At 47.5% G+C, this 17251-nt stretch overlaps 1 protein-coding gene across 2 annotated transcripts; it reads left to right on the top strand.

Annotated features, from left to right (window-relative positions):
* Positions 1-3685: 3685 nt before the first annotated feature.
* On the top strand, positions 3686-16687 carry LOC141021138 (uncharacterized). 2 transcript variants are annotated; one of them, XM_073496046.1, is made up of 9 exons: positions 3686-5107; positions 6562-6636; positions 7916-13757; positions 13846-14213; positions 14289-14371; positions 14452-14897; positions 15414-15537; positions 15675-15962; positions 16044-16687. In XM_073496046.1, exons 3-9 carry the CDS (start codon positions 13323-13325, stop codon positions 16268-16270), a joined length of 1971 nt encoding a protein of 656 aa, XP_073352147.1. In that variant the 5' UTR covers positions 3686-5107; positions 6562-6636; positions 7916-13322; the 3' UTR covers positions 16271-16687. The 2 variants fall into 2 exon arrangements, with proteins under 2 accessions (XP_073352147.1, XP_073352146.1); XM_073496045.1 differs by lacking the exon at positions 6562-6636.
* The last annotated feature ends 564 nt before the right edge of the window (positions 16688-17251 follow it).

A 17251-nucleotide genomic window follows, 5' to 3' on the forward strand; every position in this document is an offset into this window, starting at 1 on the left:
TCGGAGCCGACTGCCTGTAGGAATCCCCCTTCCACACTACTTGGCCAAAGTCGAGTCTAGACTTTACAAAACTTTTACTAACATGGATGTGCGGCCCATGGGCCCACGTCGCCATTGGGTGGTATTAGGATATTTTATTCCTCGTCTATACTCTGGGATTCTAATCTCTCTTCTATTCGGGTTAAATGATTTTCTAAAAATCTAACTTTAGGTTCTCGAAAACACTTTCTCTCGGAGAGCCCCTTCAGTCCAGATGATCGTCGGCTTCACCAGAAGATTTCGAAGTTACTCTCCGATATTCTCTCAAGACTTTGTGCCCGTTGCTTTTGCAATTCCCTACCACCTAAAATATCCCTATGGATAAATACTTACACCCGTCGTTCTTACTTTTATTCCCAGTTGATCTTGTTATTGCAAGATACCCCGAAATTCTCTCTATTGTTCCGAAAATACTTTGTGCTTACTGCCTTGCAGTTCCTTGCCATCTGAATGACCCTGCGGATAATTTCTTGCACTTACCGAGTATCCGCTCATCCCATGTTGATTCATGTGTTACGCAACAGTCTTCGAAATACCATTCGATCTTCCGAAAATACTAAGTAGCCTATTGCTCTTGAAATTCTTGCTTGCTTGCATTATGGTTAATCCCATAAGTCTCGTAATCTTATTGGCATCCCTTGTCATTATCATTTTGATTCCATTGATCCAATATGATGTGAATGCTCTCAATCCTCAATCAGATCCTAGAATTCATCCTTCTGGCTCAGCGTCATTTTAAACATGAGTCGGATCTCGACCAATCAAATTGCCATCGATTATTCCCCTAAGCCTACTCGACTTATCCATCCTTAATCAGAGTGTTTGCTTCTGATCCCTTGATTTGGAATCATGTTTATTTTACATTTGAGCTTTGAATTAGTCAGATGTTTCTACAATATGATCTCCTTGCATTCTTTCTTCAACTGGTTGTGTGCCGATGCTCACATCAGCTCCGCTATCGACCGTCAAATCCTTTGTTGGATTATTATTCGGCAATGTCCTTCATATTTAATCACATTGTGAATTCTTCCCTGATACATAATGCCATTAGTAAATCCTATTCTCTGACTTGGCCAACCATGCTCTGCTTTCGAGCTTGTATGAGTTACTCCTGGAGTTGTGGTATATGTTTCTAAGATGCCCCGATGGGTCGAACATATACCTTCCTTAATTTGTTTGAACCCAAAAGTCTTCATGGGTCATAACCTTCTAGTATTCTGCTAGTTAAACTTTCAAACTCTAAACATTCTTAACTGAGAGCAGTAAATGAGATGTTGTGTATTGGAGAAGTGGGAGTCAACCTTGAACCTTGCTTTCATGCCCATGGACACGATGTTGATCTTATCATGGATGCTTCTCTTAAACCCTATTTGTTATAAGTTCATCTTATATATGGGAATTGGTCTTTTGCAACCGTGGTTCCGACCATATTTTCTTCTTGATTCCATTTCTCGGACAAGTTAGAGTACTTGCCTTCTACAGATCAATACGCCTGCCCAACCTCTATTTTGATCTGCCTTCTTGTTTTACCCCCATGGTATCTTGAGGATATATCTTATGAATTTCTGATGAAGTAGTACCTTCCCTATCATAGTGACTCCACGGGTTCTGGGTTGTCGTCAACCAAGAACATCGATAAGTGAATCGATTTCGAGCTCCGATACGATAACTCTAAGTAATTTTCGTTTCTTATGTGTTTAATAATCCTTCAAGTCATTCCTATCCCGATTGGCTATATCCTTGTCGTGCTAAATTTTAACTGTGCTACCTGGTCCTTCTTTCCGGAGCACAATTTTCGATGATGAGCTAATCTTATAATCGATCTTCCTCGTCATATCGTTTGTCCTTGAACAGCAAGCTTGATTTCGAGTTTGTGTCGTACCCATGGTTCCAAACTTTTTGCTTCATCATTCCATTGACTTGATGTCATCGCCGATCGGTTACATCTTCTCGAAACCTCTCGACAAATGTGTCATGATCATCATCAACATTCTGAGGTCTTCCAAGATATCTATCGAATTCTTGATGAGAAATACCACCCTTTGGCCTCGATGATTTGGGTTATCATCGACAACATTATTGCCTTCCGTTCAACACAAACTTGTTCGTGTTTTGTGTTATACCTTGAGATCCTTGCTACCCAGCAGTTGTTCTTCTTTACCTTGGAAGTATTACCATCTTTTATGTCAAGAAAGTCGTGAGAATTTCACCACCTCTTAAGAGATCTTGATACAGGTGATACTTCTTGCCATATCCATTGATTCCTTGGTCCCCGTGTTGTTTCTAAACGGAAAACCGACAATTGAACTATGATGTGCAACTTCAAAACTTCTAGCAACCCTATTGCTTTGAAGTTAATGGTCGATATTTCATTCTTAGACCATTGGTTATCGAATCACCATTCTAACATTGATCATGCTACCTAAGCCCATATTTCGGGTGCAGCTTTCAACCAATGTTTAAATTGGGTATGTTTTCCTCGAGCATATCCCCTTATATTATTTGATCTCACAAATGTTGTCTCTTTGTTGACATGATTGTGGAAATCCATCTTTTGGAAATCTCGATGAATTATCGTTTAGTTCATCGGCCACCCTCTCATCCTATCCTTGGATTAATGATGAACTCTTATTACGGAACTCGCTTCCATAGATCATTTCCGAGAATCTCACAATGTCATCTCGTCAAATTGTGTTGCACCTTTTCTTCTCAGGCATCCTGAGTCTGAGGTATCCTGACACCAATCGGATCTGAATCTCGGCATATGATCGTTGGGACATATTTCCAAGAGTTATAACATTGTTCTCTACATAACCCGGTAAGGTGGTGGCTTTGCTTAGCACCCCTGGCCAGAGGACCTATTGTTATAGTATATGTATCCTCTTATCAAGGTTAGCCATTCTTCCATGAGGAATTATAAGACTTATTCTATAAGTTGTTCCTGATGGATCCTTTGTGTATCCTAAGTCTGATCATTACCTGATGACCATGTCAATGCTATCTCGAAGCATGTTTGTGGTACTCTGATTTTCAACAAGAACATTTGAAGCCCAATGCTAAATGTTTCCTGCTCAATTATCCAAACACCGTTGTATGGGTAATGTCATGAAATTTCTCTCCCCTTACCTAAAGGGTTTCCTACATTATATCTTGTCACGGATATCATGCTCTGCTTGTCCTTGGGAAGGATATGCCCTTGAAATTTGTGTTTAAGCACATTTTTCCTTTCCATTGTTCTATTTAATCTGATAATCATATTTCCTTTCCATTGTTTGGTTTAACCTTTCTTGTGATCTATATGATCTAAGCAGTAATATTCTCCTGCTTATGTAAACACCACGGTGTACAATCCTGTCAGCAAGACCCTGTTCCTATTGTTGATGACATTCTGGTAGCCACCGATGGACGAGAACTTTGCCTATTGGTCCGCCTTGTTCAACGAGCAGGGAAAATGGTTCTCTTCGTCCCTCGCCTTTGGTACCGATGTTGTAGCCGACATAACTGACAGGCTATCCTCTAACATGCCTTGCTCACATGATCGTGCAAGATATCACTGCCATTCCTACTTTTAACTCACATGGTGGGCCCATAACCACAGTTCCACAGGATCGAAACCTGACTCTCCTGTAGACCCTATTGCCAAAGATATTCCTTGAGCTTGGTTTCGTATGCAATTCACGAGCCACATTCCTAGTGATCTATTCTGGTATTAGACGCACTACTTATTCGCGCTGCCCTGAAACCCTTTCACCTTCTGACTAGGCATTGAACGATTGCCTGGCTGCTTGAAACTTCTTATTGTACCTTCGAACTTTACTCTCGATGTGTTTTATTTGTTCAACGCGATAGGTACTCATATGCAAATTCATGGGTTAATCCCAGATTATTACCCTTATAGCATTCTGTCGTTGTCGATCTGCCCCGTTACCTATTCGTAAGTAATATGGAACCCCCGAAGGAAGGACGACAACTTTATCATGATGACCCGAAGCAGAGAAATAAAGACATCAATGTAATGGATCGACCACTTCGAGAAGAGCAACCAAGACCGAGAAGATTCATTAGAATTTCGTAACCAGACCTTACCCCCCTAGTCCCCCTCTTAAATCTCGGGACGAGATTTCTTGTAGTGGAGGAGAATTGTGACGCCCGGATAATTAAGCTACAGTAATTCTCTGCTAATGATGTCACGTCACTTCGATTACTGTTGCAAATCTCGCGTTAGTTCGAAACCGATTCAAATTCTAATCAAAAATCAAGCAAACAATAAAAGTTTTCGTATATTGAAACTAAAATGTTCGGAGTGAACCAAATAATGCATAGGTAATTATAGTGGAGAAACCTCACCTTTATAAAATATTTAAATACTATTGGATGAATAAAACAGTAGAGAAAACTATTAACTAAATATTTTTAAATATTATATAATTACGAAACTATTTTAGTCTGGGTAGCAAGTTATTGTGGCATTAGAATAAGTAGTAATACTATTTTAGGAACTAATTTTATATTTTATAAAACTATAATAAATAGAAAATAAAACATAACAGTATAAAGCATGAATAAAAGAAAAGAGAAACAAAACAACAGACCTAATCTACTCCACTTGGCCCGTCTGACTGAAACCAGCCCAACTCCATCTCTCATCTTCCACCTCCTGTTCACAGGAGGCTGGGTGGCTTCCCCTCACACGTCCATGGCCATGGATGGCCACGTGCCGGCCATCCAGCTCCTCCCCATCGCCTACAAGTCCTCCCCCGACCACCCAGGCCGAACCCTAGCATTCTTTCCCTCCCCCCTCGCCGCTTTCCTCTTCCGCATACATGGCCGAACCACCACCGCCAAGCTCTTCGTCGTTGCTGTGGCCACCGGCCTCCCCTCTTCGTGCTAGCATGAGCAGAAGAACCACCACATCGCGCTGGTCCTCTCCACCCCTTGGGTTCGTCGCCACGCCGCCCCAACTCGTCGCCATCATCCCGTCTTCGTCCTCAGTGCCCGGAGTTGCTCGTCGCCGATTCGCTGCGATCAAGTCATCCCCGGCCTCACCGTCCCCTACTCTGCAACCATTGTGAGCCCCCGCACCTTTCCCCCTTATACTCGCCGTTTCTTTCGTCCTCTAGGGCGTAGCTCCGCCATGACCGCAAGCTCCCTGCCTCTGGCCCTGTCGTCGTCGTGGAGAGCGCATGACCTGGGCCAAATCGAGCACACAAGTGTGCTCGTAGTGGTCCGTAGACGCCACCTAGCTGCTTCACTTGCTCGAATTCGAGCCGGAGCACCACACCCGCGCACATCCGAGCTCCAGCCCCCGCTCTGCTTGTCGCTGCCGTTGCCACCAGCCACCTCCGGCCAACCCGTCGCTACTAGCGCCACCGGCGCCTTGTGCGTCCGCCGGCCGTGCCATGCCTCCCTCCAGTGTGCATGTTGCTGCTACTGCCTCGCGCCCGGCCTAGTCGCCCTTCCACTGCCGACGACGTCTGCGCGCGCGCCTCGCCGCACCCGCCGGAGATCGCCCTTGCCCGCACGCCTCCTTCCCCGCGCTCACCCCCTGCGCATGTGGCCGCGCCCCCAGTCGCCTCCAGTTGCTTTTGCCGCCACGCCAGCCGCTGTCGCCGGCTGCTGGTGCTGCGCCCGCGCCGACCGCCCCATCCCTCCGGCCGCGCCGCCTGCTTCCTCTACGGGCCACTGCTGCCACTAGCCCCGCCTGCCATCGCTTGCCTCAGGTCCGTCGCACCACGCTGCCGCTAGCGCCCCGCCGCTCCTCCCGCATGCCCGTGGCCGTCCGCCCCCTGCTCGCTAGCTCGAGCCCACGCGAGGCCTCGTGCCGACAGCCGCCGGCGCCCCGTGCTGCTGGCCTCTGTTCGCCGGGCCGACCGGGCTGCTGCATAATGGGAAAGGGGCTAATCCCCCTTAATACTACCCCTGCTAATTAGAGTACGACAGCTGGACCCCACCTTGTTAAATTAAACCTAGTTAAAGAAATTAAAATTAAAATAACACATGTGGCACTGACATGCGGGTCCCGCCTGCACTATTCACCCTATTGACCAGTCATTGTTGACTGGGTCAACTGGACCATCTGACCCCACCTGTCAGCTCGGTGGTGCATTGTGGGTGCACTGCACCGGGTGCACTTAGTGTTTGTATTGTGATTTCGATTGAAAATTAAATCTAGAAATTCCTGAAAATTGATAAAACTTTGGAAAATAATATAAAATAATCCATAACTCGGATGGAAATACTTTGTACATGAAATTTGCTCAGGACGACGAGACGAATCCGGATACGCAGCCCGTTCGTCCGCCACACATCCCTAGCATAGCGAACTCGCAACTTTCCTCCTCCGGTTCACTTGTCCGAAAACGCGAAACACCGGGGATACTTTCCCGGATGTTTTTCCCCCTTCGCCGGTATCACCTCCTACCGCGTTAGGGCACTCCTAGAACCGTTACTTGACATGTCATGCATCGTTATGCATCTGTTTGCATTGTATTCATTGTTTCTTCCCCCTCTTCTCTCTGGTAGACTACGAGACTGACGCCGCTGCTGATGCCCCGATCGACTACGTTGTTGACGACCCCTACTTGCCAGAGCAACCAGGCAAGCCCCCCCTTGATCACCAGATATCGCCTATTCCTTCTCTCTACAGCTTGCATTAGATTAGTGTAGCATGTTACTGCTTTCGGTTAATCCTATATTGCTGCATAGCCTATCATTGTTGCCACAGTTATTACCCTTACCTGCAATCCTAAATGCTTTATAGGATGCTAGTTTCCATCAGTGGCCCTACATTCTTGTCCGTCTGCCATGCTATACTACTGGGCCGTGATCACTTCGGGAGGTGATCACGGGCATATGCTATATACTTTATACGGTTACATTACTTATGATACTGTTCGGAGATGGGGGTGAAGGGGCAGGTGGCTCCATCCCGGTAGAGGTGGGCCTGGGTTCCCGACGGCCCCCAACTGTTACTTTATGGCGGAGCGATAGGGCAGGTTGAGACCACCTAGGAGAGAGGTGGGCCTGGCCCTGGTCGGCGTCCGCGGTTACTTCATAATAACACGCTTAATGAGATCTTGGTATTTGATCTGAGTTGGGTCGTTGACCTTATACGCACTAACCGCCACGTGGGACAAGATATGGGCAACCGGCGTCGTGGCATCAGCCGAAGCCTTCATGACGTCAGCGACTGAGCAGCGCGCGACGGATTGGACTGGAACGCCTGCTCTTGTATTAGGGAGGCTAGGTCTGCTTCCGGCCGCCCACGCGACGTGCAGGTGTGCAATGGGCGATGGGTCTAGACCCCTGCGCCATAGGATTTAGACCGGCGTGCTGACCTCTCTGTTGTGCCTAGGTAGGGCTGCGACGTGTTGATCTTTCGAGGCTGGGCATGACCCAGGAAAGTGTGTCCGGCCAAAGGGGATCGAGCGTGTTGGGTAATGTGGTGCACCCCTGCAGGGAAGTTTATCTATTCGAATAGTCGTGATCCTCGGTAACAGGACGACTTGAAGTTGTACCTTGACCTTATGACAACTAGAACCGGATACTTAATAAAACACACCCTTCCAAGTGCCAGATATAACCCGGTGATTGCTCTCACACATGGCGACGAGGGGAGGATCGTCGGGTAGGTTTATGCTATGCGATGATACTTGGTGAACTTGCCATCTACTCTCTTCTACATGCTGCAAGATGGAGGCTGCCAGAAGCGTAGTCTTCGACAGGACCTGCAGTTCAGTCCACCGATATTGCCCCTTTACACAGATACCCATGCATAAGTAGTGTAGATCCTTGTTGCGAGTACTTTGGATGAGTACTCACGGTTGATTTTCTCCCTCTTTTCCCCCTTTCCATTCTACCTGGTTGTCGCAACCAGATGCTGGAGCCTAGGAGCCAAACGCCACCGTCGACGATGACTCCTACTACACCGGAGGTGCTTACTACTACGTGGAGGCCGCCGACGACCAGGAGTAGTTTAGGAGGATCCCAGGCAGGAGGCCTGCGCCTCTTTCGATCTGTATCCCAGTTTGTGCTAGCCATCTTATGGCATCTTGTTTAACTTATGTCTGTACTCAGATATTGTTGCTTCTGCTGACTCATCTATGATCGAGCACTTGTATTCGAGCCCTCGAGGCCCTTGGCTTGTATTATGATGCTTGTATGACTTATTTATGTTTTAGAGTTGTGTTGTGATATCTTCCCGTGAGTCCCTGATCTTGATCGTACACGTTTGCGTGCATGATTAGTGTACGATTGAATCGGGGGCGTCACAAGTTGGTATCAGAGCCGACTGCCTATAGGAATCCCCCTTCCACACTCCTTGGCCGAAGTCGAGTGTAGACTTTACAAAACTTTTACTAACATGGATGTGCGGCCCATGGGCCCACGTTGCCATTGGGTGGTATTAGGATATTTTATTCCTCGTCTATACTCTGGGATTCTAATCTCTCTTCTATTCAGGTTAAATGATTTTCTAAAAATCTAACTTTAGGTTCTCGAAAACACTTTCTCCCGGAGAGCCCCTTCAGTCCAGATGATCGCCGGCTGCACCAGAAGATTTCAAAGTTACTCTCCGATATTCTCTCAAGACTTTGTGCCCGTTGCTTTTGCAATTCCCTACCACCTAAAATATCCCTATGGATAAATACTAACACCCATCGTTCTTACTTTTATTCCCAGTTGATCTTGTTATTACAAGATACCCCGAAATTCTCTCTATTGTTCTGGAAGTACTTTGTGCTTACTGCCTTGCAGTTCCTTGCCATATGAATGAGCCTGCGGATAATTTCTCGCACTTACCGAGTATCCACTCATCCCAAGTTGATTCATGTGTTATGCAACAGTCTTCGACATACCATTCGATCTTCCGAAAATCCTGAGTAGCCTATTGCTCTTGAAATTCTTGCTTGCTTGCATTATGGTTAATCCCATAAGTCTCATAATCTTATTGGCATCCCTTGTCATTATCATTTTGATTCCGTTGATCCAATATGATGTGAATGCTCTCAATCCTCAATCAGATCCTAGAATTCATCCTTCTGGCTCAGCGTCATTTTAAACATGAGTCGGATCTCGACCAATCAAATTGCCATTGATTATTCCCCTAAGCCTACTCGACTTATCCATCCTTAATCAGAGCGTTTGCTTCTGATCCCTTGATTTGGAAATCATATTTATTTTACATTTGAGCTTTGAATTAGTCAGATGTTTCTACAATATGATCTCCTTGCATTCTTTCTTCAACTGGTTGTGTGCCGATGCTCACATCAGCTCCGCTATCGACCGTCAAATCCTTTGTTGGATTATTATTCGACAATGTCCTTCATATTTAATCACATTGTGAATTCTTCCCTGATACATAATGCCATTAGTAAATCCTATTCTCTTATTTTTCCAACCATGCTCTGCTTTCGAGCTTGTATGAATTACTCCTGGAGTTGTGGTATATGTTTCTAAGATGCCCCGATGGGTTGGACATATACCTTCCTAAATTTTTGTGAACCCAAAAGTCTTCATGGGTCATAACCTTCTGGTATTCCGCCAGTTAAACTTTCAAACTCTAAACATTCTTAACTGAGAGCAGTAAATGAGAAGTTGTGTATTGGAGAAGTGGGAGTCGACCTTGAACCTTGCTTTCATGCCCATGGACACGATGCTGATCTTATCATGGATGCTTCTCTTAAACCCTATTTGGTATAAGTTCATCTTATATATGGGAATTGTTCTTTTGCAACCGTGGTTCTGACCATATTTTCTTCTTGATTCCATTTCTCGGACAAGTTAGAGTACTTGCCTTCTATAGATCAATATGCCTGCCCAACCTCTATTTTGATCTGCCTTCTTGTTTTACCCCCATGATATCTCGAGGATATATCTTATGAATTTCTGATGAAGTAGTACCTTCCCTATCATAGTGACTCCATGGGTTCTGGGTTGTCGTCAACCGAGAACGTCGATAAGTGAATCGATTCCGAGCTCCAATACGATAACTCTAAGTAATTTCCGTTGCTTATGTGTTTAATAATCCTTCAAACCATTCCTATCCTGATTGGCTATATCCTTATCGTGCTAAATTTTAACTGTACTACCTGGTCCTTCTTTCCGGAGCACATTTTTTGATGATGAGCTAATCTTATAATCGATCTTCCTCGTCATATCGTTTGTCCTTGAACAGCAAGCTTGATTTCGAGTTTGTGTCGTATCCATGGTTCCAATAACTTTTTGCTTCATCATTCCATTGACTTGATGTTATCGCCGATCGGTTACATCTTCTCGAAACCTCTCGACAAATGTGTCGTGATCATCATCAACATTCTGAGGTCTTCCAAGATATCTATCGAAACTCCTCGTCACGTCCATGATCTCATCCGGGACTCCGAACAAACTTCGGTCATCAAATCACATAACTCATAATACAAATCGTCATCGAACGTTAAGCGTGCAAACTCTACGGGTTCGAGAACTATGTAGACATGGCTGAGACACATCTCCGGTCAATAACCAATAGCGGAACCTGGATGCTCATATTGGCTCCTACATATTCTACGAAGATATTTATCGGTCAAACTGCATAACAACATACGTCATTCCCTTTGTCATCGGTATGTTACTTGCCCGAGATTCGATCATCGGTATCATCATACCTAGTTCAATCTCGTTACCGACAAGTCTCTTTACTCGTTCCGTAATTCATCATCCCGTAACTAACTCATTAGTCACATTGCTTGTAAGGCTTATAGTGATGTGCATTACCGAGAGGGCCCAGAGATACCTTTCCGATACACGGAGTGACAAATCCTATTCTTGATCTATGCCAACCCAACAAACACCTTCGGAGATACCTGTAGAGCATCTTTATAATCACCCAGTTACGTTGTGACGTTTGATAGCACAAGGTGTTCCTCCAATATTCGGGAGTTTCATAATCTCATAGTCAGAGGAACATGTATAAGTCATGAGGAAAGCAATAGCAATAAAACTAAACGATCATTATGCTAAGCCAATGTTGGGGATATCGCTTATCGGGAACTTATCGGCCGACCCATGATAAGGGGTAAATCGACCAATTTATCGGCATATCAGCCAATTTATCGCCATATCGGCTGATTTATCGGCCAATTTATCTTATCAGTCAGACAATGGTAAGCGATAAATCGGCCAATTTATCGGAATATCGGAAGATATCTTGAACAGTGTGCTAAGCTAACGGATGGGTCTTGTCCATCACATCATTCTCTAATGATGTGATCGAGTTCATCAAATGACAACACATGTCCATGGCTAGGAAACTTAACCATCTTTGATTAACGAGCTAGTTAAGTAGAGGTGTACTAGGGATACTCTGTTTGTCTATGTATTCACACATGTACTAAGTTTCCGGTTAATACAATTCTAGCATGAATAATAAACATTTATCATGATATAAGGCAATATAAATAACAACTTTATTATTGCCTCTAGGGCATATTTCCTTCAGAGCTGGCGTACGCCTGGGCCTTGTACCACTCCGCGACGACGGCGGAGACCAGCAAGCGCCGTCTCTGCCGCCTCGACGGGACGATGGCCAAGTTTGGCGAGGAGTGGTCTCTTAGCGAGATCGCCGGCGCCAACGCCGCCTCCTCCAGGGCCCGCTGTCGTGGTTCTAAGTCTGATAGTAGAATGGGGGTAGGGATGTAGAGGCAAGATCCTAGCTATGGAGAAGTTGTACACACGAGTTTTACGAGTTCAGGTCCTTCTCGGAGGAAGTAACAGCCCTACGTCTCGGAGCCCGGAGGCGGTCGACTGGATTATATGCGTGTGTCTTACAGGGGGTGCGAACCCTTGTCCCAGAGGAGGGGGGTGGCTTATATAGAGTACACCAGGACCCCAGCTCCCCTCCGTTACACAGGGTTCAATGTTCATAAAGAAGGAGCGTTACAGGTAATGTCTGTAGTAAAGTGCTATAAATGACTATTAAGTCTAAGGGTAAATGCCCGACCATTGCTGCGTAGAATGGATTTAGGTCTTCTGCACGTCGAGTGGTTTAGTGGTCGAGTGACCTAAATAAGGGGGGGTCTCCAAGTGAATGGTAGGTCGAGTGGATTGCACTCGACACCTTTGTTAGGTCCCCCTATTTACTCTTGAACCTCTTTGCTTCTAGGAAAAGGACCTTAGGTAGGACGTATAGGTCAGGCCTATTACCCTACCCCAGGTCTATGTCCTCATCATTAGCCCCCGAATGGATTGAGGCCCGAGTGAAAAGAAGGTTGAAGTTGACCTTGCTTTGACTCTTGCTGTCATCTCCAAATGGATGCCAGTTGTTGGAACTTCGGCTTCGTTTCAGTCGCCTTGATCGATTCAGAAATGGCCGACTGGTTTTTATAACGTCATCCGTCGAGTGTTATCCTTGACATGGAATCTTTGGCGTGATCGGTTGTAGAGGATCCCGGATTTCGCGGGATTCGAAATTTTGGTGGAAGCGCGCCAGGCGGAGCGCGCCGTGGTAAGCGGAGTAGATAAAATAGGACGTTTCGATTTCTGCGCCACCTTTTTTGCCACGTATCCCATGTGCGACTGTTAATAGATTTGGCAGGATCGTCCGGGCCCACGCGTCAGCCACTCGGAAGTAGGCCTTTAAAAGCGGCAAGGCCGAGGCGTCCGCACTGTGCGTGCCCATTCTCCTTCTTCTTCCTCTTGCTCCTTTACCTCGTCCAGCTTCTCCACTCTCGACGCCGCCGCTCCGCCGCCATGGGGAAGGAGAAAATGGCGGCGCTGGAACGCGCGAAGAAGGCGTCGGGGGAGGCGAAAAGCAAGAAGACGAATCGGGGATCTTCATCGCGCTTGGGCCTGCCGTCGGGTTGGATCCAGGGAGATTGGATCCGATCCTCACTTCGGCAGGAAGACTTGGACGATATGGCCGAGTTAGGGCTGATCGTCCACAAGTCCGCGCGGCTGCCGGAGGGGGAAACGGAGCCACAGCCACGACCGGGTGAGTGTGTTCTGCTCGCCACTCATGTCGACCGCGGCTTCTCGCTTCCTCCACACCCCTTCTTTCGAAGTTTCTTGAATTTCTTCGGGGCTCAACTCCATCATTTCACTCCCAACACCATCACATACCTTGCCGCATTCGTGTCCATGTGCGAGAATTTCCTGGGGTGTCGGCCGCACTGGGGTCTTTTCAAGCACATTTTCACCATCCGCTCCCAAACAGTGAAGAAAGCGAACTCGAACGACGAGAAAACCCATGTTATCCAGATGTGTGGGGTCTGGGTATTCAGAAGAGGAAGAGGAGTTCCTTCCCTTTGATGACTCTTCCTGAGTCGGTCAGGGGCTGGCAGTCGACCTGGCTCTATTGCCAGGATATCGTGACCCCAGGCCAGTCGACTGGACTTCCCCCTTTCTCTTTTGATCGTGTTCAAACTCCAGCTTTGTTGACAGTGACCGCCGCGGAGAAGGCGGAGACGGGCATGCTGGTCGAGAGAGTAGTTCAACTGATCAATCAAGGTGTCACCGGCATGGATCTGCTGGAGGTGTTCCTCAGTCGGCGCATTCAACCACTCCAAGCTCGTGACCACTCCATGTGGATGTACTCCGGGGCTGGTGATACCGCTTGGGCTCATCCGGAGGAGGTGGCGGCCAAAACAGTGGCCCACTGGCTGAGGGGCATCACCGGGAACAAGGACAACCCCAGGGGCGCCAGGAGAGTCAACCCTTTCAGCGACAGCAACCAGCCAGACAAGGTTTGTCCACTACAACTGATTGAATTTGGATGTGTTTTCTGACTGTTTGTTGATCTGATTGATTTCCACTCGGCTCCTTGTTTTGTAGATTTATACAGAGATGTACTCAATGCCCAATGGCGAACAAGCTCTGGAGCGGGACCATGAAGGCGAGGACAGCGCGGAGGAGAGCGGCGAGTGGGAGTCACCAGCCGACGATGATGAAGATGAGAGCGATGAGTCGGACGACGAGGAGGTAGCCGACTCACCACCTCGTTCCGAACGTCGATCCAAGCAGCACCATGATCCCGTGGGCAGGTGCAGCAAGGCTGTGGCCTCGAGCACTCCATCTCAAAAGCGCGCTCGGTCTTCGACTCCAGAATTGGCTGAGAAGATCACCAAGCAGCCCAAGATCAATCCTTCGAAGGCTCGGAAGACCTTGCCTAGAATCAAGATGGACGTTCCTGTTGCTTCTGGGTAAATGTTCTCCCTGTATTTTCTTGTTCTGACCGATTCTCTTGTACTCACTGAGTGGATGATGAACCTTTACAGCCCGGCCTCGGCTGCGACTGATATGGATATCGACAAGACCCCAGACGACGAGGAAACCGATGATGTAGCTACCTCCAAAGCCAGTAAGTCTGCCCGACTCGAATTTATTTGGACGACTGGATTGTTTGTCAGCTATCTCTTTGACTTTCTCTGTTTGTTGCAGCACCACGGGACGTTGTTGTGCTCCCGGACGATGAAGAAGAAGTACCGCTGAGGGGAAGGAGGAGGAGGGACAAGGAACTGAGCGGCAAAGCGCGTGAGGCCCAGGTTCCTCAGTCGACTGAGATGCCTGGGACGGCAGTCGAGCGATCGACAGATCCGGCACGTACCAACGTCACTTTCGCTATCCTGTTGTCGACTGATTGCCCATCAGGATCAGCTGCTCAGACTTCTGCTGCACCAATACAACTCCACGCATCAGACCCAGCGGTTGCTCCGACTGCTCTGCCATCATTGCTTTTCACTGCGTATCAAACCCCGGACGACCCACCGACTGCCGCCAAGGAAGCTCTTCGTCAGTTGAACCTTGTGATGGGGCAAATGAAACTGGTGCATGAGGCCAGTCAGGTGGCCTTCAACGCCGGAGCTGCTCTGCAGACCAATGTCCAGGTTAGTTGATTTCTGATTGATCATATTTCTCATCCGATCACCCACTGGGGTGTGACTGTTTTGAAGTTGCATGAGTCAATTTGAGTCGTCTTGAATTGAATCTTTGAACTAGTGGGGGCACTCTTAGTGCACCCACTGGGTGTAGTCCCCGAGACCATAGTTGACTGCAGGCAGTCGACTGTGGTCTGAGAATCTGAATTTTGTCACTCGGTCTGGACTGGCCAGGTCGAATGACACTAGAACCAGTGGGGGCACGCTAAGTGCACCCACTGGGTGTAGTCCCCGAGACCGTGGTTGGCTGCAGGCAGTCGACTATGGTCTGAGAACTGCTTTTTTTACTCTCGCGCTGGGTAGACCATGTCGAGTGTTTATTCAAACCAGTGGGGGCACTCTAAGTGCACCCACTGGGTGTAGTCCCCGAGACTGTCGTTGAATGTTTGATTCGGCGGTAGTCTTAGAGTAGCTATCACTATGATGTCCTTTTATCTCGGTCAACTGATATGGCTTATACTGCAGAAATCTTGTGATCTTGGGGTTCAGCTTTCCACAATGAACAAGCAGCAAATCAGCCTCAACCTTGATCTAGAATTCGCCAAGAAGAATCTCAAGACTGCTCATGATGAAGTAGCTGCCATGGGAGGTAACCAATCGTCAACTGTCTTTCTCACTGCTGGCACTTTTCCTTTCCATTTTTTGAACCAAGTGACTCCACTCGAGCAGATGTATGTAGTGAAAACCGTCAACTCCAAGCCCATCTGAAGAATGTTATTTCTTTAGAGAAAATGAAGCAGGCTTTGGAGAAGAAGGATCTGGATCTTGCTGCTGCACAGAAGGAAGCGCGAGAGAAAACGGCACTTGCTGACAAGAGGCTTGCTTCAGTCGGCAAGTTAGAAGAGGAGAACTCCAAACTGAAGACTGATGTCTCTGACGCCAATCGGGAGGTCGAGCGACTGAAGAAAGACAAGGACAAGCTACATGACGAGCTTGGGAGCCTCAAGGCCAAGAAGGGCGAGTTGGAGTCTTATCTGGGCCAGCTTGCTGCAAAGCTGGTCCTAAAACTTGAAGGTACTGATGATTGACTGACTTATTACGGTCGACTATCAAGCTTGATTATATCGTCGACTCACCATTTACTCAACTGTGTAGAGCTTTGCCAAGACTTTGAAGTGGAAACTGGGCGGGTCGAGACGGGTCTCGATCCCATAAATTGTCCAGTCAAGGATGATGTTGCGATGAATGTGCTGCGGTTGGAATCTCGCATGGACAGCGCGGTTGCTTATCTTGCTCGCCTGAAGGCAGCGATGACTCGAGTTGATACTGAACTCTGGCCTCAGGCGGAACTGTCTCAAGACCTCGAGCCTCTGATGGCTTGACTGAATCAAATACCTGACCGAGTGCAAGAGTGGAAGAAGTCATCTGCTCGCTGTGGTGCTGATGTCGCGTTGTCCTTGGTCCGAGTGCACTACAAAGACGTCATAGAAGACAAGCTGGCGAAGCTCAAGGTTGCTAACACAAAGAGGCACACCTTCCAATCCTTCATGGGCACTTTCCTTGACGCCGCCACTCGCATTGCAGACAGCATAGACCTTGACAGTTTCTGCGACCCAGCCAGTCCTTCTCCTGACGCGTGACCGAGAAACATTATGCTCCACCTTTATTTGCCTCGGAATGCCGAGTGATTGTGTAATCGTTAAACTTCTTCGGGCTTGATGCTCGAATAATTTTGATCCGTCGTCCGGAACTTTAGGATTTATCTGAACTTGGTTTATCTCTGAATATGCTTGTGTTTACCTTCGAGTGGAATTTGCTTTTCAATTGGAATAATCTTTGTACTTGAGATGCAGCTATTGTACTTATGGCACAGCTCCGAGGAGAAGGTTGCAGTCGACCTGCACCTCGTCGTCCTTGCGGATAGGGAGGGAGCACACATTGTACTTGTGGCGCAGCTCCGAAGGAGAAGGTTTCAGTCGACCTGCACCTCGTCGTCCTTGCGGATAGGGATGGAGCGCATGTTGTACTTGTGGCACAGCTCCAAAGGAGAAGGTTGCAGTCGACCTGCACCTCACCATCCTTGCGGATAGAGATGGAGCACACGTTGTACTTGTGGCGCAGCTCCGAAGGAGAAGGTTCCAGTCGACCTGTACCTCGTCGTCCTTGCGAATAGGGATGGAGCGCACGTTGTACTTGTGGCGCAGCTCCGAAGGAGAAGGTTTCAGTCGACCTGCACCTCATCGTCCTTGCGGATTGGGATGGAGCATACGTTGTACTTGTGACGCAGCTCTGAAGGAGAAGGTTTCAGTCGACCTGCACCTCGTCGTCCTTGCGGATAGGGATGGGTTTCAAACTTAGGCGAG

Source organism: Aegilops tauschii, chromosome 1 (genome assembly GCF_002575655.3).
Source record: "Aegilops tauschii subsp. strangulata cultivar AL8/78 chromosome 1, Aet v6.0, whole genome shotgun sequence".
In the NCBI taxonomy this organism is placed as follows: domain Eukaryota; kingdom Viridiplantae; phylum Streptophyta; class Magnoliopsida; order Poales; family Poaceae; genus Aegilops; species Aegilops tauschii.